Source organism: Vigna unguiculata, chromosome 3 (assembly GCF_004118075.2).
Source record: "Vigna unguiculata cultivar IT97K-499-35 chromosome 3, ASM411807v1, whole genome shotgun sequence".
In the NCBI taxonomy this organism is placed as follows: Eukaryota; Viridiplantae; Streptophyta; class Magnoliopsida; order Fabales; family Fabaceae; genus Vigna; species Vigna unguiculata.
Window position 1 is genome coordinate 52096582 of NC_040281.1, and position 24038 is coordinate 52120619.

General features: G+C 29.8%; 2 protein-coding genes across 2 annotated transcripts; both read right to left on the reverse strand.

Moving 5' to 3' along the window:
* Positions 1 to 10105: 10105 nt before the first annotated feature.
* LOC114176443 (CASP-like protein 4A3) lies at positions 10106 to 11582 on the reverse strand. The gene is made up of 3 exons (XM_028061487.1): positions 10980 to 11582; positions 10629 to 10764; positions 10106 to 10539 (listed from the first exon to the last, which is right to left on the reverse strand). Exons 1-3 carry the CDS (start codon positions 11456 to 11458, stop codon positions 10348 to 10350), a joined length of 807 nt encoding a protein of 268 aa, XP_027917288.1. The 5' UTR covers positions 11459 to 11582; the 3' UTR covers positions 10106 to 10347.
* A 5070-nt stretch (positions 11583 to 16652) lies between these two features.
* Positions 16653 to 23622, reverse strand: LOC114179378 (E3 ubiquitin-protein ligase SIS3). Its single transcript, XM_028065706.1, has 10 exons — positions 23156 to 23622; positions 23029 to 23067; positions 22752 to 22818; positions 22581 to 22654; positions 20138 to 20276; positions 19961 to 20053; positions 19691 to 19756; positions 18255 to 18374; positions 17552 to 17665; positions 16653 to 17364 (listed from the first exon to the last, which is right to left on the reverse strand). The coding sequence occupies exons 1-10, from the start codon at positions 23182 to 23184 to the stop codon at positions 16957 to 16959; spliced, it is 1149 nt and encodes a 382-aa protein (XP_027921507.1). The 5' UTR covers positions 23185 to 23622; the 3' UTR covers positions 16653 to 16956.
* Between the last annotated feature and the right edge of the window lie 416 nt (positions 23623 to 24038).

The window sequence follows — 24038 nt, forward strand, 5'->3', positions numbered from 1 at the left end:
TGAAGCATACGTAAAGATGCCCTAGCTAGTAGGAAGATTGAAATCAAATATTGTACTTGCAGGATAGGGTTTTATTGGTTGAGTCCAATCGCATGTATTTTGGATTCATATAGAAACAATATATGTGAGGGGTCGTTTAATCTACTTTGAACGATTGAGGTGAGTGAAATCTGTGTTTGGGGTTGCTTTTACTTTTTATAATGCATACAACATTTCAAGGTTGCATGTGATTTCTTCTTTGTAATCTAGATAAAATTTCATATAGTGTTGAACATAGAATTATGAAATTTATTATTTTAGGGTGTTGAATATTGGAAACACAAAAATCCAGTGAAATATGAGAAAGATATAAAGGGAGTTGAATTCTTTTCAAAATTTAAAATTATATCGTTGAATTTAAATATTGGAGTATGAATATTATAGTTGCATGCTGACTTAAATATGAGAAAAATAACAAATTATTCTGAAAAGTATTATGGTCTGAGATGTGAAATTGATTGAAACTTTTAATTTTGTGAAATTATGTTTTTTTAGTATCAAAGTGGCTTAGGGGATTTTCAATTAAAATATATGATTTGAAACAGGTTTGATGGGTGAGTTATTTGGGAACATGACTGAAGTGTTAATTCTTTATGTGGGTACGGATAAAGAAGGGATAATCAAATTTAATGTCATAATAATGAATGTGGCATATTAGGTTGTTTATTAGAATGTTGTATGTTTAATGTTGTATGTTTGTAAATGTTGTAAATTGGTGATAAAAATGAGAGAAATATGAAGTGTTGAAAGTACTCATTTTCAAAAAAAAAAAAAACTTATATTCGTGTAGCATTGGCCTTTCACCGTAACCTTCTGACTTTTTGTTTATATTAGAGGAGATGGTTTACCTATTGCCGAATGATTTTCTTTACTTGACACAACTTATATTTATTATTGTATTTTGTTATGTGTTAATTACAATGATAGAAATAAATCTTGTATAATTAAAATTTATTTTTTTGTACACTTTAAATTTTTGTACAATTATTTGTTTAGTTTGTGAACATAAAAAAAAATGAATATTTTATGAATAAAAAGCTAAACTATAAATAGAGTATCTATAATAGAGCAGCTATATATGAATACTTGTGAAAGTTTAGTGTGCTTAGTTATCACATTAGCCATTTCTAAGGGAGAATACTAGTTTAGGATGAGATCAAGTATATTGAACAGGACCTGTGATGTGAGACTATCCTTACTCAACTATATGTCACTCACATAGAGTAGGACATATATGTGGCATGAGTTAAAGGAGGCTCCACAAGGCAGACAATATGGTATGAAAGAGGATCATACTTAGTGGGGTTAACCCTGTCATGACTTGGTTTGGGATATTGGTCCTGAATAATGGAGGATTTTGGTAGCAAGCATGACAGGTGAAGAGTCTCACGAGTCTATTCAATATACTAATCTTTCGAAAGCCAGAGTCTAGAGTCTAGGAGTTTCTTTGTAGTTTGATGCTTGGACTTTTTATTTAACTGACTTTAATTTAAAATTATGGTGAAAATTATGATATTTTTCAATTATAATTTTTTTTCTATATTTAGCTCACCCTTGCATTTTGTATCTTTTATTTCTTTTATTCTTGTGATGATAATATATATCGGAGTAGATTTAGGAGTGAATGAGATGCTAGCAATAAAGTTAGAGCGATCCACTAAAGGAGTAGCATATGAATGAGTTAGAGAATATATGTTAGCATCTTGATAGACTGTATTAAACTATTAGTTTATACTTTCGAGTATTTATGAGTTATGTTAACTATTTTTTGAAATACATTCTTAATGAGTTAACAATTAAAATGTGACTCAGTTTAACTCTCATATGTTATTAATGAATTATGATCTTAATTATAATTATGAAAATGATAAGAAAATAAGATTGTTACAAAAGTAGCATTTATCTTAACCTTCTAAAATCTAGCAACTGCATTTATGCTTCTAGAATGTTTTTAATGTAGCAGATCTTAATTAATCATTTTGAAATTAAATAATGTACTTAAACTTAAAGATTATTTTAATGTAACTTTTGTTCAAAGTTATTAAAATTTGTTCTTTATCGATCGTATGATAACTGAATCATTTTAATTTTATATATAAATAAAATATATGAAGTAATTATATTCATATAGAATAAATTTTAAAAATAATAGATTTGACAATAAAGTTCCACCATTGATGGCTCTAATACTACAATAACTTATTCTAGTAGAAAAATAAAGAATAAAGAGATATATGGAGAATAGTGACAAAACTTGGACTAAAAAGTCAAATTATATATATATATATATATATATATATTAAATTTATTATATATAACTATAAAAATTTTAGAAAGTTATTTTTTATTATATTTAATTATTGGATTCACATGAAATTTGTAAGGATTAATTGACATTAATGCATTTTTTTTATCTCTATCACAAGTTTTTCTCTTGGAAAAGAAAGAATCAATTCTTTTACTCTTTATTATAACCTTTCTGATATAAACTTATTATTACTCATCCATTTAAAAAGAAAAAGATAAATTTATCACCTTCAAGTGATACATATAATACACAATAGACAAATTTATCACATAAAAAAAATATATTGCTTTAGAAAAAATAAAAAATGAATTTATTCAAAAAAAAGTCATCGGTTTAAAATGTTTCTTAACTTTTTAATTCCATCCTAATGTAATTTTATTTTAAAAATTATACGAAATTAAGGATAAAAATTAAAATAAAAAGGAAAAGAGAAGAAAAAAGTGAAGATGCGTAAGAAAGAAAGAAACAAAGAAAAAAACTATGCATGAAGTTTTAAAAGAAAATTAAAAAATTAATATAAATAATTTAATATATAAAAATAATTTTAAAATAAATATTAAAAGTTGAATAAAAAAAATGAGGGAGTCTTAGCTCACTTATATCATGTTTAAAGGTCTACGTTGTGGAAAAAGAAATTGTATATAATTGAATTATATAAAATATTATAAAAAGTATATTATATATACAGACAAAAATAACTCTAAAAAGCTAACAAATAAATATACCTAAATCATGAATCTATACCGACGATACGATCATATTTGTTTTTGCATGTGAGTTTCCTTTTCTTATATCTTAAAGCTTCTCAATGTGTCTGGATTTTACTTAGAACTCCCAAACGTATTTCTTTTAAAATGAATTTGATGAATGGTGTGCAAAAAAGATGATATGACATGTTTGGTTTTTGAGTTGGGATTGTTAATGAATAAATTATTGAATTATACCTAATTATTGATGGTGATGTCCTGACATGAAAGCACTTATTATATTACTACATTTTATGGATTCGTGGCACGTGGATTCATCTGTCTGAGGAAGTGCAAAATCCCCCAAGGTTCCGACATATTATGCAATTGCAAAGAAAGCACAACGTGTGGTTGTTGGATCGGAACACGAGTAATAATAACGTTTATCCAAATTCTTATGTTTTTCTCATTTAACTGGGCTCAAACTTGTTTATTTTTTATTATTTTAATTGGGTTCCATGGGCCCAAATTCATATTATTTAATCAGACAGGACAAACCCTTTCTTGTGATATCTTATTGGATCATTACTCACAAAGTGGGGAAAATCTGGGCCCTGATATTCAGGGTTTGGTTTTATCTTGGTTGGAATTTTTTTACCACGGTAGACAATGGAGTTTGATTATGGCTTAATGTTTGTGAGTATATAATGTGAGAATTTCAATTATATTTATATATGGAATTTTTAAGAGTTTCTTCATTAGTATGAGTTGGGTTTCACCTCGAACATGTATGTCTAGGGACTCAATGGGACGGTTTTTCATCTAAGAATGTCAATAGGTAAGATATGAATAATAGCTTTCATGTACCATACCCGTTACCCGTCGGATAAATATTTGTTTTGTACCCGTATTTATATTCGTCGAGTATTCATTATATGGGTACCTGTATAATTTTTTAATATTCATGGGTACCGCAAATATTTACAAAAAAATAAAAATAAATATTTAACAACATATTTTAATCGTAAATTCAAATAAAATACAATACATAACATTCATAAATTCTGAAGAAAGTTTAAATAACTCATTAATGTTGAATGACAGTTTAAAAAAATGAAATTTTCTCAAAACTAATTGATAAAAAAATAACTCATTCAAAATAAATATGTTAATATTTTAATCATTTTTTTAAATTTAATTTAGAGTATAGCGGGTACGAGTATCCACGAGTACAGATACTATGATACTTGTACTCACTCCATTAGCATGCGAGTATTAAAAATACCCGTACCCATTATCCGCGATATATATTTACAATATCCATCTTCTACCCATTACAGGTTTTATACGTAAATACTTGCGTGTACGAATTTTTTTGACATTCGTAATTCCGTCCATTTTATATTTATTTATATTAATTTGGTTCGGTCATACCATTTTATCTCACCCTATTTTGATACTAATTTCAGTTGGATTTTATCACAAAAGGATATATTTATTTTTATCTAAGTAGACCAAACTAAATAATGGATATTACTTTTAACATGAAATTTTAAAACTTAATATCTATGATTCTTGTTTTTCTTATATACCATTATTTTTTGTTATTTTTACTTAATATAAAACTTACCACTCATACTTAAATTTTTAACAACCATTTCATCCCAAGTTTTTCATTTAATTAATTTTTTTCAACTACTCAATAATTTTATTATTTTTTCTTTTCATTTTCAAATTTTTGTTCATTTACCCGGTGTTCGTTTAAGGGAATCCTTCAATTTATTGACTTGTGCGGATGAATAGTTAATTTTGTCAAAATTTAAGAGAAAATGAAGGAATGAATTTGTGAGACAATATACAAAATTTATCCCTCATTAACTGTGAAGATTTGCAGTAATAAATAATGCTTTTACAATTTTAACCTCATCTTTTCTATGATTTTCTTTTATCTATGGTGTTTCAAATATTGGTGATAATCCACGTTTTTTTTCTCTTCAAAATATATATATATATATATATATATATATATATATATATAATTTTATTATATATATATATAATAATAACTATTATTATTATCATATGTATATAATGATAATAAATAATATATATATATATATATAGTAATTAGATATAATAATAAATAATAAAATTAATCTATATAATAATTAATAATAATTTTAGATAACGGTAATTATTATAAAAATAATCATACTAATTTAATATAATTTCATTTTTTATTATTTTTAAAAATTTATCAAATAGTTTTTAAAATTTAATATTTTAACTAATTTTAAAATTACTTCATATATTTATAAGGGTATTTTAGTAATTTTGAATTTTAAATTTTATATACTATAACTTCTTATTATATCTATCATATCACTCATATCATTCACTAACTTTCATAAAATTCATTTTCATATTCGTTCACTTTACCTTCTAAATCCACACAAAAACCCACATATTTATCCACATAAATTCATCTTCACACTCTCTCTCAAATATACCCCTTGAGGTCTGTTCACTTGAAGAGATGGATTTGAGGGAGAGAGAGTTAATGGATTTGAGTGGATATGATAGTGAATTGTGTGTTGTTTTTTTTAAGGGATGTACCCTGTGTTCCTATGAGAAGATAGTATTGTAGAGAGAAGTTTGGTAAGACGAATTTTAGGTTTAATTCATGTTCCTATCTGCTGATTTGTAGGAAAGGGAAATAGTTGATTTGAAGGATAAGATGAATTTATTATCTTCTTGATAGTGTGCAGATTTGAGTGGATGATGAGTGCTTTTACCATTATATCCTCCTCACGTGCACTTATAGGATTCACGTATTTCATTTTTTTTTCTTTTTCTATGATGAAATGGATGCAAAGCAGATAGTGAGATGCAGTAGATAATTATTATAATAAATAATGATAATAATAAATAATTATAATGATATTAAATAATATTAATAATATTAAATAATAATAATGTATTAATTTTAACTACAAGGGTAAAATAGTAATTTTATATTTTTACTTTATTAAACTTATTTTTTATTTAATATATCAATCAAATCACTCACATACTCTCACAAATTTCATTCTAAAATCCACTCACATTCACCCTCAAATCCTATCAAAAAAACACAACAAATTATCAACTCAAATTCACTCAAATTCATCCTCACACTCTCCCTCAAATTCATCTCTTCAAAAGAACACACCCTTAGTGATGATTGTAAGTGAATTTAAGAGTAAAGTTTGTAAGTAATTTGATTGATGTGATAGATAAAAAAATGTTTTAATAAATATAAAAGATAAATTACTATATTACCCTTCATGTAATTAGTATTTGTATGAGTTTATATTATTGTTATATTATTATATTATTTAATTTTATTATTAATATAAGTATTTTTTTATTATTATTTATTTATTATAATTATTATTATTAAACTCCTTTCTACTGATCCTCTTTTCATTTTTGCATTTTTTTTCTTCGTTTCATGCTCTTTACACATAACTCCAATATAATTTCAAATGATAACAGGGCATTTAAGTAAAATAGATTTTATAAACTGTAAATACCCTCCAATCTCTGCATTTGGGCAATGATTCATCATACCCTCAATCCCTTAAATTCACTCTTTCAAACATTGACAAATCAGTGCAAATAAACAAAGAAAATCATCGTCCTTCCATCCACTAAAGAATCCATTATTGAAAGTGAACAGAGTCTTGAAGAGAACACAACTTAAAGGTAACTTTTGTAAAAAATAAACAAATGTGTGGAGTGAGGAGATAAAACAACAAAGTGCAAATATCATAACAACAATGATATTTTCACATCACATTTTTAGACTCGTCTGACATTTTCTATTATTTGTTACTTTTTTTATAAAAATATAAAAATTAACTTTTGTTAAAAATATTTTAGCTTTATAAAAATTATCGGTTATTAATCAAATGATATCCAATCAACTTTTTCAGAGGGCATAAACAATTACATTTCCCATTATATTAATTTCTCTGAAACAATTGAAAACTTAGGGACAGATTGGGTAAAGACAACTTCTTTTAATTTTGGAGTTTAATGTGATTGAAAAGCAAACTCGCAGAAGGTGCATGTGAAATTTCATAATGGAAATGTAAATTTGTAGGATTAAGAATAAAATCGCCTTTGGGTATCGTTCTTGTTTTGACAGATAATTTCTATATTGACTCGGTATGAGTATGGTATAGGAAATATCCAACCTTTTTTAATTGGGTATGAGTATGAAAAATATCCGACTTTTTCAATTGGATATGAATATATGAATTTATATATTTGTCCTGTTTCCATCCTCATATCTGCAATAATATTCATCTTAACATAATACTCAATCCCGCCATGTTCTCGTTTTCGTTTTAATTATTAAAATACTCATAATCCACTAAATAATCTTATATATACACACACTGCACACTTTCTATTTTTTATAGTTATTTGGCTTGTCATCATGAAATTCATTCGCATCTTCAAGATATTTTTCATCTTATCACAATTTTTATGCAATTATGTTCAAATTATGTATGTTAACTAAGTATTTTTATATCTCACATTTGAATATTTGTACCTTTTTTAATATTTTTATTTATTGTATATTTTATTTTCACATGAGAATATTTGACACTCTCAATTTAAGTATTCAATAGCATTAACCTTTCATCTATAGGTGTAATATAAAAAATTTATCTTTTTTATTTGATTACCATTGATGTTTGTTTCATTTGAAGAACTCTTTTATTTCACTAAAAAAATTTTGTTATTTATCTTTCCTCAAATTGTTTATGTGACACACATTTGATCATTTTTTTAATATTTTTATTTTTTCTTTATTTTTATCATGTAAAATATTATTTTAATATTTTTATTTTTTCTTTATTTTTATCATGTAAAATGTTATTTTAATATTTTTTATATCATTATTTTTATTTTCTAACTTATTATTATATGTGTAATTTTATCAGTATAATTGTATAAATAAGTTTTATTTACTATAATATAATTGTCATGAATCGTTTTTATCACTATCTAATATTGAAGTTGAAAAGATGAATGATCTATGTTAAAATTTTAAATTTATATTTTTATTAATTTAATCTTTGTTCTTTGTGTGATTTTAATCAAGTAATATATTATAAATTTTATTAGTGTATAAAGAAAGATATTTCATTATAATTATAAAAAAAATAAAGTAAGGGTCATTTAAAATATTTTTAAATTTGGACATTGATTTTCCTTTTATATTTTTTTTAAAAAATATTTTTAAATTTTATCAATTATGTTTGCTTAAGGATTGTAAATTTAATAAATATTTTTATTATCATAAAATTTTATTTGGTATTCTAATTTAAAATGTATACAATTAAAATTTTTCTAAATATTGTGTATCGAAGAAACAACCATTGTTTTAATGTTGAATATTTAATAATAATAATAATAATAGTAATATGTTTCCTTTACCCTTTTTCTTTTTATTTAATAAAAAGTAATTAATTAATTGTGAAACAGGGAGAAAACGGAAAACCATTGGGTTTGGTTATGAAAATGAATTTTTTTATGATAATGATATTTTTACTTTTTTTTTTGGACCAATTTTTAACCTATCACTCTAATCACCATTCAATTTTTTATTTTAATTTTTTTAATGGTGTAATGTGATGATGTAAGGGTGATTCGAGTGGTAGGTTAAAAGTGGGTCAAAAAAATAGATCAAAATATCATTATCCTTTTTCTATGGAGATGAGTATGAGATAATGAAACTCGCAGTGTTGTCATCCCTAATAAAATAGATTCCAGCTTTTTTTATCTTTTTCATTTAATATTTTTAAATTTAAATATTATTGTTTAACCCTTATGTATATTGATATAAAAGTGCTATTATCCACCTATTAGATTATAATTCCTTAAACAAAATCCAAGTATAATTTTTGCATATAGAAAACATGATTAGAAAAAAAAAACTCCCAAAAGAGGTAGGAAATCAAATTCTTTAGAGATTAATTATGATAAAATTAAGAATTAAATATATTTTTCATTCCCAAAGAATTTTTATTTAAAATTATATTTTTTTTAAATTGAATTATGTAATTGTTTCGTTTCCTAACTTGATGAAAAACATGTAATATCTTTTTTTTTTTCAGCAAAGATTCTAGTACTTTAAAAAATTTGTGTATAACATTCTCTCTAGCAGACAACATGTAGAGAGACCATATTAAACTCTGTTATAAAATACATGTGTCGTTTTCTGGAAAAAATATTTTACATTAGGGATTATATACTCTAGGCACGAAACAGAAATTTTTTAAAATATATGAAAATTAAAAACATATTTTATCCTAAAATTAATATATTAATATACATTTTACATTTATAATATTAGAAAAAATAATTTTATGTGTGGTACAAGTAAACTGAATACCTAGCAATTACATCCTCGAATTAAAATAAAAATATTCCGTAGCTTCCACACAAGAAAAAAATAAATGTCCTCATTTTACCGCGGATTAACTTGCAATCCTTTTAACCCATAACAATGAACTTCTATTTTTTTTCTAGCATCGATTACTCGAAAATTCAACTTGTTACTTAAAGAATACAACTATCTTTGGGAACATGGTTTGAAATTTGACGTATCACAGAAACATCTCTTCTTATGCCCCAGCAATATTCAGCATGTATTCAAAGGTTTGAAGGGTTGAATTTGAAAAATGGAAATGAAAATGCGGTTTCTGGGACATCCACGATTCATGTGTTTGCTGAGGATGATGGTTCTAGAGACAATAATGTTGTTTAAGCAGAAGTTGATAAACGCAAACGATGCAGCAATCGGCAAGTCGATGTTTAAGAAACCTTCACACGGGAGCAGAGGGAGAACAATGAACAGTGATTCCTGACATTCTACTTCCAAATTCAATACCAAACAGAACCCTTGGTGTTCTTTTTCTTTCTTCCTTCTCCTAAAAAATCGAATCCCTAAAAAGTAATAGCATACTCGTACCAATTAAATTTTGACCTCGATTACTTAATAACAAAAGCAACCTGTACGCAAGCGTTTAATTGCATTTTAAATTGAACAAAAATTGTCCGCCATCATCATTCCTAACATATCCAGCAATTGTATGTATACAAGTCTGCCTGTACAGTAAAACAATTCACTAGCACCAGCACCAACACTCTTGGATGCATTCCTCCGCAGCAATAAGAACAAAGGAAGAGAAGAGAAAAAAAAAAGTGTAGTTGTGTGTGTATGTATGGAAAGACAGGTTATAGGAGGTAAAAATGTTAGGAGAAAAGAGTGCAGAGGTTGTAGCCAGAGATTAAGGAGCTAATAGCAAAGGCAAAGAAAGCAAGAAAGGCCAACGCAATTGAAGCACTAGCCATCTCAGTGAAGTCGTCTTTTCCCCAATTCGATTGCCAGTCATCAACGCGTGTGGCTGCAGAAGATGCAGACGATATCAGAAGATACGCCAGAACCTGTGCCCATCACAACACATTTTATTGTCACCAACATTCAACAAAGAATTTCAAGCCAAAATCATAAATTGATCCATTTTGAGACTTGCCTGATCCATGAAGAAATCAAAGTGGTAACGCAGGTGGTGACTGATTATGCTTCTCCCTGCCACTACTTGATATGCCAGATCACAGGTTTGAAACGCTGCGTATACAAACGCGATAACATTCATCGATAAACAATACCTGCCACCATATCAACCACCACACTTTACAATCCATTAAAAACCAAGTTCCCAATTTCGATAAAGTGACCTGAAGTAAGTAACCATACATATTTAATAAAGGTTTCACGAAATTATTTATGACAATTGATAATGCGTTGACCCAAATAACAGAAAAATAAATAAAAGAAAAACCTAGTTGAAACAACGAAGGAATAAAAAAAAAAAACTTTAAACCTGTATTCCTTGTAGCGATCAAAAGAGTCGCCGCTCCAACCACGGGTCTTGTCCGCGGCCATAACCGAAAACGAAATCAGACACAAAACCACCTCGCTCAACCGGAATCCTAACGCCACCTTTTTCAGCATGACCTCTCTTTTCGGCACTGCAAGGGAAGGGGGCGGCGCCGCTCTTGCACGCCCGCGGGGGGCCGCTGGCGAGCGAGGCTCCGGGCGCGCGGGGCGGGTGACCACGACCTCCGGCAGCTCATTGGGCGGTGGGTTGCGGTGCTCGGACTCGGTGGCGGGGGGCGCTGTCTGGGCGAACTGCGTGGAAGTCTCGATGATGACGATGGCCCTGGAGTTGTCTCGGTGGTCATTTATCGGCGAGTTTTCGGGAGAGTGGAAGGGGTCGCCGTTGTCGGAGAGCGGGGAGGATCGGAAGCGGAGAGGGGAGTGAGGCGATTCGAAGTGGGCGGAGGGGTCGGAGTTCTTCATAGAGGGCACGGCGTTGGTGAAAACGGTGGTGGCGGAATTTAAAGAGGAAAAAAAATGGGAATAAAGAAGAAGAGTGTTTGGGTGGGAGAAAGTGGAAAGAAAGTGAAAAAACAAACTGGGGAACTAGGCATTTTTTCGCTTCGGGGTTTTCTGTGGGACCCTGCCACGTGGGTTCGATTCTTCAAAATTTGCTTCGCGTTTTCTTTAAGCATTGAGATCTCGCCACGTAGGATCATCGTACGGCCTGCTATGTGTTTTTATTCTTGGAGTGCAGAGAGGATAAAGTGTGGGTTCTGTACGAGATAAAGGCTCAGCTCTGTTTAATTGAAATTTCAGGTTTTATTCGTACCTGCACTTCCGGTTACTTGGCAGTTCCAGCTTACTTGACTTATGGAACATCGTTGTTTCCTCTTTTCGTATTTATTTGTTCTTTCTAATGAATGACATGTATATTTTTTTAGGTAAATGTAATGGGTAAGGTTTATATTTTATATTATTGTTTTAGGAAGACAATTTCCTTACACGTGAAAGAAAAATAATGTTTTCGGTTCAAGATATGTTGAGCTAAATAATGCAGATGTATAATAATTATGCGAATTTAATATGTTTTTTGTATTTAATTATTTTAATAACTATATTTTATCTTTAAACTAAACTATTTGTTTATTTCATTAATAGTATATACAGATATCATACTTCATTTTTAAACTGTTATATATAAAAAATTCTATATTCAGTTTGTTGAAGAAAGTTTTGCATTATTTTCGTAAAATATATGTACGAAAATAATATATACTTTATTTAATTTTTGGTAAGTAATAATTTTTTAAAATATAAAAACATTTTTTACTTTTACGATTGAAAAAAAGAAGTGTCCCACCACAATAATGATGACATCAGCGCTTCTCATCTAAAAAAGGTTCCATCACCTCAATAATAAAAACCTTTCTTTTTCAGTATTCCCTCAATGAACTTTACGATAGCGAGGTTTAACAGTTAGCATAAAAATAAGTTCACTCTAATTGAAGTTTACATGATAATAAGAAAGGAAAACAAAAGGATGAAATCTAAGTGGGTCCAATCCATATAGCTACAACTTGTGTAAAAGAGAAAAAAGATGGCATTTCTTTGTAGAGTGAGCTATCTTGAGTGTAGAAAAGGCACAGATTCCTTTACACACTTCAACCAAACGTTTATTGGAAATGTTCTCCCACGCGTCTTGATGACAATGATTTAGACAAAACTGCTATGGAAACTTGACTCCATTGACATGAAAATTGTCTTACTCATCTCAAAACACCTTTTATCACTTCGCCCAACCGCCAAAAGCACGTAGAGGTTCATCACAGAATCTACTTCCAATGACCATGAAAGGCATCTTTCACCCACCACATCATGCCACCTTACATATAAATATCATATTCTTTCCTTTATCACAGAGCATAAGATCAAACACATACCTTTCACTATTATTTCCTCTCTCTGCTGAGAAAAGAATCACCACCATGTACCAAAGGAGTGTCTCAGTAAGTGTAATTATTAAAAAAGTTTATATTAAGGGTTACATGTGTGAAGTTTTTAAAATAAGGCTTAAATATCTTTTTCGTCCTCATTTTCGTAGTGTTTGTTGTGGATGGTCCTCATTTTGACAGAATGTTTAAAATGATCCTCATTTCCGTAATTCGTGTTTTATTTGGTCTTTGTCTGTGACGCTGTTTAAATCAGTAACGGAGCACTATACAAGTGACATTGTTTGTATGAGTTGCATTGGGGTGTGTTATGTGTACCGTACAGATGACTAATTAGATTAACTTTTCAATTTGGGGGAAATTTTGCAATTAGGGCTTAAGTTGGATTGTAGTCGCGTTATTCATCGTTGTAAGCGATTTCTTCATCTTCGTCTTTCTTGAGCTCGGAATTGTAGAGGAAGCAGCTAATACTTGTCATTTCATTGTTGGATTGCAGTCGCGCTCTTCATTTCAATTTTCCAGTTAATCATCATCAATGAGGTAAGCGGGTTTAGGGTTTCTGGGTTGTGTTTGTTCGTGGGTTAGGGTTTCGTAATTCTATTTTGGGGTTTGTTTGTGCTTGGATTGCTGTGATGTTCTACATGGTTTCTAAATTACCACACTTGTACAGTACACGTAACACCCCCCAATGCAACGTAATACAAACAGTGCCACCTGTACAGTGTTTCGTTACTTATTTAAACGACGTCACAGCAAAGGACTAAGTAAAACACGAATTGCGAAAATAAGGACCATTTTAAACATTCGATAAAAATGATGACCATTTTAAACATTCGGTAAAAAATGATGACAATTTTAAACATTCTGTCAAAATGAGGACCATCCACAACAAACACTACGAAAATGAGAACGAAAAAGATATTTAAACCTTAAAATAAATAATACATCATGGAAATTTCAAAGATGACACAAAAAGTAGATAGAATTTTAAAAATATGAATAAAATATTCATAATCTATTTATTTATTATTAACTACATTAAAAAAATCACAAAATACTCATATCATTTGATATATTTTAATTAACTTAATCTTTTTAGAAAACAATGCAACATATTCATATATATATATATATATATATATATTACTTAATTACTCGTTTAATTCTCACTTAGTTCCCACTTTAGTTGGAATGTTTCAATGTAATCATCATTTCTAAAAAAAAATTTAATTACGTTATAACTTTTGAAAAGAATATTAATTGCGTCCTAATTTTTAAAAAGTACCTTAATTATGTCATTTTAAAAAATTATTAACGACATGTCACATTAATATGTGATTTTTTTTAATTTTTTTAAATTTTTTGTTCTCACGTGTCAGGTTCCAGTGTGACTCATGACACTATCAATGCCACGTGACTATCAAGTATCCGTGTCAAGTATCATTGTCTTGATTTTAATTTAGTCTTTATATATATCTATTTGATTCAATCCCTTTCCCTCTAAATATACATACATACATATATATATATATATATATATATATATATATATATATATATGATTTAATTTTGTCTCTACATAGGTCTCTTTTATTTAATTTAATCCTATTTTTTTTAAAATAGAATGATATTTGTCTCTTTTCAAATTGATACCAAATTTATTATTTATATAAATGTCATACTAATATTTTTACTACAATTGACTTTTTATCATATTACATTATTATATGTTATTAATCTGTATTTTGTTAATTGTTTTTTTATAAGATTAAAATTATTTAAGTATAAATATTTTTATAAAAAAACATAATTTAAAACTAACATATTATAAATTTGTGTTTTTATAATAATAAAGTAATTACTACCATTATACAAATAATACATTTGATTCATTGGGACTAAATTTATTATTTGTATAAATGTTATATTAATATTTAGTGATAAAAGTTATGATTGACAAAACATAAATTAACTATATACAATAATATAATATATTAAAATATTATTTTTAATAAAAATATTATTATAACATTTATACAAATAAAATTTTTATCTCAAATGAAGAAGAACTTGTTCTATTTTGAAAAATAAAAAAAGACTAAATTGAACTGAGATATGTAGTTAGGGTCTAAATTGAATATATATATATATATATATATATATATATATATATATATATATATATATATATATATATATATATATATATATATATATATATATATATATATACTAAATTGAAATTAAAATAAATAACACTTGACACTAATATTACCATGTGACAATGTCTTCTCATATAATAATATACAAAGGACCTTAAACATGACAACAACAAAATTTTACAAAAAAGTTTAAAAACATTAAAAAACCTACCGATTAACACATAACATGTTAATGTCATTAATATATTTAAACATAAAAACTTAATTAAAACACTTTTTCAAAATCAGAACACAATTAATACTTCAAATTAAAAATATTTTAATCAAAATAGAAACCAAACGAGTAATTATATATATATATATATATATATATATATATATAAATCAAACTTAATTAGACCATATCATATGATTTATGTGCATCGATTTCAGTAATTAGTCATCTTATCTTGCGTATATTTTTTATTTTCTTTTTATGAATATTACATCAAGAATTATTCATAAAAAAAGTTATGTAGATTTAACCATTAGAACATGTATTGTTGTGCAAAACATAAAGTATCTTTATCTTTATCTTATGTTATGAAGGGGATCGTTTGAATCTAGAGTAGGATCATGTGTCCAAGGTGGACTTTGGAATAAAATTAAGCTCTGATATACATTAATTTAAGTGAACTTATGAGTGATTCCGATCGTCTGAGATCTTATTATAACTGTGAACTTTTCCCATAAGGCCAAAACACTGTAAAGAAAAAGTGGCTCTTTAGTACTTTGACAACTGAGAAAAGATTTTACCGAAGCAACAACAAAATATGTTAAATTTTTGCATTACTACAACAACGACTTTAATGAAAATAATAATAATTTGATATTGCTTGGGAGTTTCCAGATATCTCTGGTCTCTTAAGAGCAATAATTTTTATCTTTTGATAGAACATGATAACTTTATTCCATGTTTATATGATCACATTTACACAAAAATATTAGAAGGTTTTTACCTTAATTTTGACTTTACAAATTGGACTTTAGTCCAAAACAACTATACCTACCAACCTACCTACACATAACTATCAAAATCCATAACAGCCAATTAGACTTTCGTGCTAAAACAAAAAAAGACTTGCCATGTTTAGCCTAATTTCACCTCCAACAAATATTTTAGGATCACAATTTTGAAACATTAAGAAATCACCCGTAAACTCGAAAGAAAAAGTTCCCAGCGAGATATTGGGATCTCAAAGGGAAACGAAGCTTATCCCTAATGCAAAGCATGTCTCACATTCACAAATGTTCATCGATTCAATGAACAGTCATTCTAACAGTGGACAAGTTTATTCCAAAAAAAAAAAAAGAATTTTGGCACATTTGTGACTCAAAAAATTCTTAAAATACATACACGTCACAATTTCTAACATATTACAACTAAAAACTGCAAGTATTCGTAAACAACTGTTTTTGGAGTTTGCTAGCAAACATCCACGTTTTTTAGTTAGAATACGTTAACAAAATACAACTAACAATTATCTCACAATATTCTCACTGTAACTTGGTAACATATTCAGATTAAAAAAAAGAAAATGTACGTTAGAAAAATCATTAAAATATACTTTTTTCTTTACAAATTGCTAAACGTAAAAGAAAACTACACATTTGCTTTTCTAATCTATGTTAGGCAAAATCGTATATTTTGATTTGTCCTACAACTCCATGCCCGCCCCGACACAAAGCTGACCCAATTCTTTATGGATCAAACGTGAATTTCTTGTTAGAATGTGGACCATTTTAACACGGACCAGATGTGAATATGCATTCTTCACCTTCTCTAGAAGGGGTAAGAAATATAACAGGAATTCAAAAGCAATGAAACCTAACTTTGTGCAGAGGAAAGTCTTACAGTGACAGGCACGCATTCGACAGAAGAGACGTGGTCTCCAGATGATGCATTGTGAGTCACAATTGATACAAAACCGTTCTCAGCATTGTCCAGGGAATTATCTATGTCACCAACAGGGCCAGCAATTTCAGCACGGACCGGACGCAGAAGACCCTGCAATCTTAACCTGTAACTTTGACTAGATGGTTGGCCTCTCACATAACTGGTTGTTGTTACAACACTTGCAGAAGATCGGTCAGGCTCTGAACGGAGATTGGATAGTGCACTAAGATCAAGGTTTGGAAATACTGAACAACGACACCGAGGACATTTCACATTCAGCCTAAGCCACTCATCAATGCATTCAACATGAAAATTGTGAGCACAAGGCAAGCCTCGAACCTGCATTAATGTAAGTTTGAAACTAATTTTTAGTTGTTTTTTACAATATACTTTGCACCTCAACTTCATTAAAAATGTAAGGATCCAAGCATTTATTAGGTTATACAAGGAGAGCATTTTGCAGTAATGAATAGCAAGAAGTAAAAGCTATGGCCTTCTTGCCTCCCTTGATTAGGAAAAAGTATACCTCATTCCCTACATAGAACTCTTCTAAGCAGATGGGACATTCACTGCAATCGGTAGGAACAGCCTTTAACCTGAACTTTGGGAGTTCCTGAATTAAAGCTTCAACTGCTTCTCTCTGCACCCAATCCAGACAAGAAATATAATTATTAGTGAAACTAACAATATATATACGAAAAGAATCATTAAGAGATAAATGTTGGGCCTAAAACCCTGTTAGTGTATCAGAGAAGAAAGAAAACTCTTAAATGTAATTAAGGGAGGAAGTCTAATAGAATTGGTTGTTATTACACATAGGGAGTTTGTTGGAACAGTTAGGCAAAGGAATAAATATACTGTTCTGAGAAGAGGGGGAGGAGGATTCTTGATTCTTTTGTAAATAGGAAAGGTTGTCCTGTGTTGAAGGAGATAAGCTCCTTGGGTACGTGTTGTATGTTCTTCATCAATAATACTAAGAGTACCATCCTTGGGTACTGATTTCCCAAACTCTGTTCCCTTTTCTTCTCTATTTCCCATTTTTGCATGCTGTGAAAGAGGATTCCTAACAATATAGACACAATAATAACGAACACATTGTCTAAAAACATAAAAGAGATGGTAGGAGGCTAATACTCAAAAATTGAAGCCATATATTCCATTAACTAAAATGTGGCAAACTGACCGTTCTAATATGAAATTAACAAGACTATAGCATCAGTTGAAACTACCTGAGCTGGAGTTAGGTAAAGTCCTGGATGATATGCCGCAGCATCTTGTACCATGCCCCTTGTTTCTTGACCAGCAGCTTCAAATGCCCAATCAGGCACTCGGATCATGTCAACCAGAACCTAACAAAAAGAAAGAAGAAATTTTACCATCTAATAATTGTGAAGTATGGACAATCCAAGAGATACGAATATACATTTAGACTGCTAAGATATTACAACTCACATTCAATCAACCCAATATATACAAATCTTTGAAATAAGAAATAGAAATAAAAAGCCCATCAGTATAAGTAGGGAAACTATTAATATTGCAATGACGGTGATAAATTTTTGAATGATGAATCAAGGGGAAGTAGTTACTTTAAACTTGAGCTTTAGGGACAAATTTGAGAACAATTGATTTATACTTCAAATGGGAGTAAGACAAAGTAAATGCAGTGCAAATTTAGCTAGCGTAGATGACGTGAAAAAAAAAAGGTAGCAAAAGAGAATATGTTAAGATGGATGTGTGGCCACAAAAAGATAATAGAAAAACGGTTAAGGTAGTTTGGACACACATAAAGGTCATTCGAAGCTCAGGTGAGGAGAGTAGTTCGCATGATTTCTACTCTTGTGATAAGGAGAGAGATCAAGCACATTGAAGGAAGTTGCTAAGAAGGATCATCTTGGAAGTTGTCTTTAACTGAGCAAAATGACACCTTGTAATAGTGAGATAAGGATTTTATTGGGAACTGGGAATCACACAACAGACGAGGAGCATACTTAGTGTTCATTCTCTATTCACGACACCTACCAATACACGATTTTTGGGAGGGTAAAAAAAAGAAAAATACCTATGAAATTGAAGAGAATATTACAACCACATGCAAATTCTGTTACCAGAGGCAAGGGACTGTCTTGGTAACAGTGATAATAAGAACACTGATATATACAGGAATAGTTAACAGAACAATCAACCATAAAGCCGAACAGTAAAAGAAAGGACATTCAATTTATAATCTGGAAAATGTGCACAAAATAAAATAAACAAACATATCAGTAAGCAGTTTCCTATATGTAAATGCTAGATTAGCACAACTTCATAATGAAATTATGACAAGGTTCACAATCAAAACACTACTGGAATTAGAACGAAGCAATATGGACTCCTACATTCAAGTGTTTTTATTATAAAAGATTGCATGAGATGATTAGCTAGTTTCAATGGTATGTCAGATTACATGCAATTCCAAACTCAACAAATAACTGATAGTGTCAACTACGAATTCAGGGTAAACTTAAACATATTCCCGAACTCCTTTTCCTTGCAAAGAGGAAAAACACAAGGAAAATTTTTCCTATTTGGTGTAGAAACACTCGTATTTGGTGCCAAACAGCAGTATCCTCAACAGACATAGCTAACGTAGTAACATATGCTGAGTAAGGGTAAAGCATACCCCATATTCAGATACAGGGATACCCTGTTGAGCACGAAGTAGATGTGCTTGTCTTCGTGTCAACCACTGCAAAAGAGTTAAACAAACCACAATGAGAACAGTGACTTAACCTAAACACAAAACAATAAAGGAGATAGTATTTTTCAGATATTTCTTGTTCATGAGCTGCTCAAAAGAGTAGCAGTAAAACAAGCAGAACGAAAAGATTTTGCACACAAAAACAAGCCATCAGAACATAAAATGAGAAGAGTAGCAATAGAACGCTACTACCTTTCCCAGAGACATGCAAGCGATGCAAAGGAGTCCACAGTAACTAAAAAGTAACCAGATGAGAAAGCCCCATTTTTGACCATCTTCAGGCAACTGCAGGTAATTATTTGCATTATGTATCACAAGATTGTTATGTTAACAAGAGTACAAGAAAGATTAAACAAGAAAAAAACATACACAGTTCTTTGCACTGCTGAACCACAGGGTACCCATTACAGTCCAACCCCACAGAAATGGATAGAGAAGCAACACAAGGATTGAAAGGACAACTACTCTTCCACAGAAACGAGCGTATCTCTGCTGCCACCCAAAATCTCTAGAAACATACAAGGGGAACCATTTGATGGAATTAGAACCGAAATTTGATGAATTAAAACATCAGTTGACTTCATTTCTTAGATAGAACACAAAAATTCAGAACCATTTTAATTGAGTTAGATAATATTATTAAATCAAAGTAAGTCATCAAAGCAAATGACACAAATAATTTTGTTTTTGATAATATTGTGTTTCAAGGTTTAACATTTTAGATTTGGCATGTGAACTTGGGAATGTAATATTTTCATGTTTTTTGTGAGTTTAAAAATTTATTCCCAAGTATTGTTCATGCATGGGAAAGTAACAATACCTCCTTTTACATTATTTTTACTCCTGTGGAGAAGGATGAGTAAGTTAAATAACTTGCATAGCAATATGGGATGTTATTTGCTAACTCACTATAAATTCTATTTCCACTCTTATTCTTTATTGTAATCATTTTGAATGTTAAAACTATTCCTAAAGTATTAAGTTTAATAAAATGTATTTTTTAAATGTACCCAGCAAAATCATTCCTGGTCATAATATTCTTGAGAATAAATTTTTTGGGAATGTTAGACTTGGTTGAACGAGTTTCTCCATAATGACTTCTACAAGAGAAAAATAAGAAAAAAATAAAATTGACTTTTCCATAAATTAAAACTTAAAAGTAGCTTATGCATAAGTCAAATTGTAGAAACTATCTCATAGTTTCTCCAAATTTTTATTTTAACTTACTTATAAGCTAGTTTTAACTTTGTAGAAGTCAATATCATTTTTTTTCTTCAAGAAATCGCTAGAAGCTCATCCAAACAAACTCATATATTGAAATAAAAACCGCACGAGAAATTAAGTGGAAAACAAACCCAGGAAACTTCATTTTCCACGACAGATGAAAATAAACTTTCATAAAACCACAGGACATTAATACTTTCCACCCATAAACTTTTAAGTCCTTGTACTCCATAGCACTATTTTAACTTCTAACTTGGGCCATGCCACCTATTGAGGCCACAGTGTGATTCAGGAAAGTTACTAGTCTGCCTCAACAAATTTCTCATGTTAAAATCAGAGGGCTACCCATACAATAATGGAAACATGAGCCTATGACACAGACACAGTTAATAACAAATATAAGTTGCAGATATATATATATATATATATATATATATATATATATATATATATATATATATATATATATATATATATATATATATATATATATATATCAGTCTTGTTTATAGAATATCTAAAGTAAAAACTGAGATACACACAAAAAAATTAAATGAGCATCATGTATGAAAGATCTAAATTGAAAATCAAATTGTCATGTATGACATTTCCCTATGATAACGAGTTCGAGAGTCTCACAAAACAATACTATGAGACATCATTATACAGTTTGAACACTCTCTTTACAAAAGAGCATTATAAAACAAGATGGTGACCCACTGAACTGTTTTTCACCATCAATCCATCAATTTATAACCTAAATCAAGATATTTGTGTTCTCTGCCTATGCACGAAGCTTTTTCAGCTTTCTCAACCTACCTAAAACTGTTTTACTATTTTGAAAAGTTAAAACTTGTTTTAGTTTTACTGAAGTTACAAATTTTGGTACCAGTCGTGTTCATTTTCATGTCATGCCAAATGGAAGTGTCTGCAAGGTGTTATAGTTGTATCCAGCCACGTCTTTAACATGTCAAAGCCAAGAAACATCGTTTTTACTACAACAGCAGAATAGTGAGTTCAACACTTGCCATTGATGGGTATTGGTGTCGAATGTGATTGGGTATGAACACATGCCAAACACGACACTTGGCTACACCCTCAAAAAGCAGTGTTGATGCTACATAGTCATGAGCACATTAGTTGCATGGATTGATTTCATCGACAACATCCACACGTTGTAAGTTAGCAGTCAACATGCGTACAAGTATTTTAAGTTACGAGGTTGTAACAATACAGCTTCCAATGCTTTACTTATTATTAACTAGAATTTATTGGAAATCACAAAATTTTCGATGAAACTCATTAATTAGGTAGTGAATCAACATTATTTCGGGAGTTTTAATACATTTCAACCAATAAAAGGGTATTTGATGGTGTGATGTTATTGCACGCTTAGATATGGCAAAATTTAAATTAGACAGGCTAAAAGAAACATACAAGAACGATGAAATACCAAACCTTATTCATCATACTCTAACTTCAAAAAGTATATTAACGCAATCAACCAATGTAGATGGTAGAAAACAGCTTATAGTTTTTTATTAAACAGTCAATAGTGGCATTAGTGTTTATGGATGGAAGGTCTTACAAACCCATTCCCGCAGCAAGCCCGTTATCAACAAACATCAAGAGCCGGAAAACAAACACAGTAGTGTAGTCGACCTGAACACCAATGAAAGAAAGGAAAGGAGTCATTTATGAACAACCTTAGCCATATGAAAAAAATAAAAACACAGGGGACCATAAAAGGAAACCTCACCACAATCCATATGTGCAACGGATAGGTACAAGAATGATACCGCTTCCAATTAATTGCGACAATAACTCTAGAAGAAGAGAGGTTAAAGAATACATACACACACATCTAATTAACGTTTGTGCCAGAATGCGTAAATTGAGTAGCATAAATTTCGGTTTATTTTTAGTATTTCTGAAAACACTGATTCAGCTTAAGTTAGAAAGAATTATGAGGCGAATGAAAATGCAGAACAGCAGCTGAATTAGGTAAATCGAGAAACTGAATTGTCAAAGGATACACACTGGTGGCGAGCATAGACAGAAAAAAGCCATCGTACCTGCAAGGAACGAGTTACATTCAATCAGAATCAGAATACAACGGAAGCGATCTTGGAATTGAATCCAACAATAGTGAGAGAACCCAACCACTTGAAATCCACGCCTCTGATAGCCATGGGGATTGATAAAGGGAAACCCTAGAAGAGAGAAAGGTGTGCTACTGAAGAATCGTGCTTAAGCAGCGTTAAAATGCATGAATCGGAGGCGAGTGGGAATCGGAATCAGAATGGAATGCATAAGAAGGTGAAGTTAGGAAAAGCCAGGGAAAAGATGAGAGTGAAGTGAAGGACGGGAAAAAGAGAATAACACAGTAAAAGAAATAAATAGAAGTGTGTGGTTGTTTGAGAGGATGAACTAACAAAACAAAACCCAAAACACCGCACTGCACCGCCAACGGCAAGTTGACTTGTGCGGATTATTTTGTTTGTGTGAGCGGCTTGTTGCACACTGCACTTCTTCGCGTTAAAAAGTGTCACTGTCCCCTGCTTCCAGAGCCACAGACCTTTACTTTCTTTCACTTTTCTTCGATTGGGTTAGATTTCAGCCATCTTATCTGTGATTTGCAACTTTTCAGCATTCATTTCAAAAATATTTTGCTTCCATTTTAATTAAATCACTGTGTTTCGAGCTACTTCTTTTTTTCTTTTTCTTTTTTTTTTTTTTGCTTAATGGTTTGTTTAGGTTATGAAAGAACTGTTAAGAGAAAAAAGTGAGAATGGAAAACAAGATTATTACACGGTTGCTTAACAAGAAAGAAATGAAGAATGAAAGAGGAGAAAAAAATGTATCTGTATAAAAAGATTAAGTTCTGAAATGACCGTGAAAATAATATATAACAAATTCTTTAATTATTATAATATTATTAGCACTTGATTAAAGAAATGTTTGTATCAACCAATTTTAGGAAGATATAACAAATTTGTTTTACATTTTATGATCATAAGGATGTGCCATAAATACTAGTGTATGA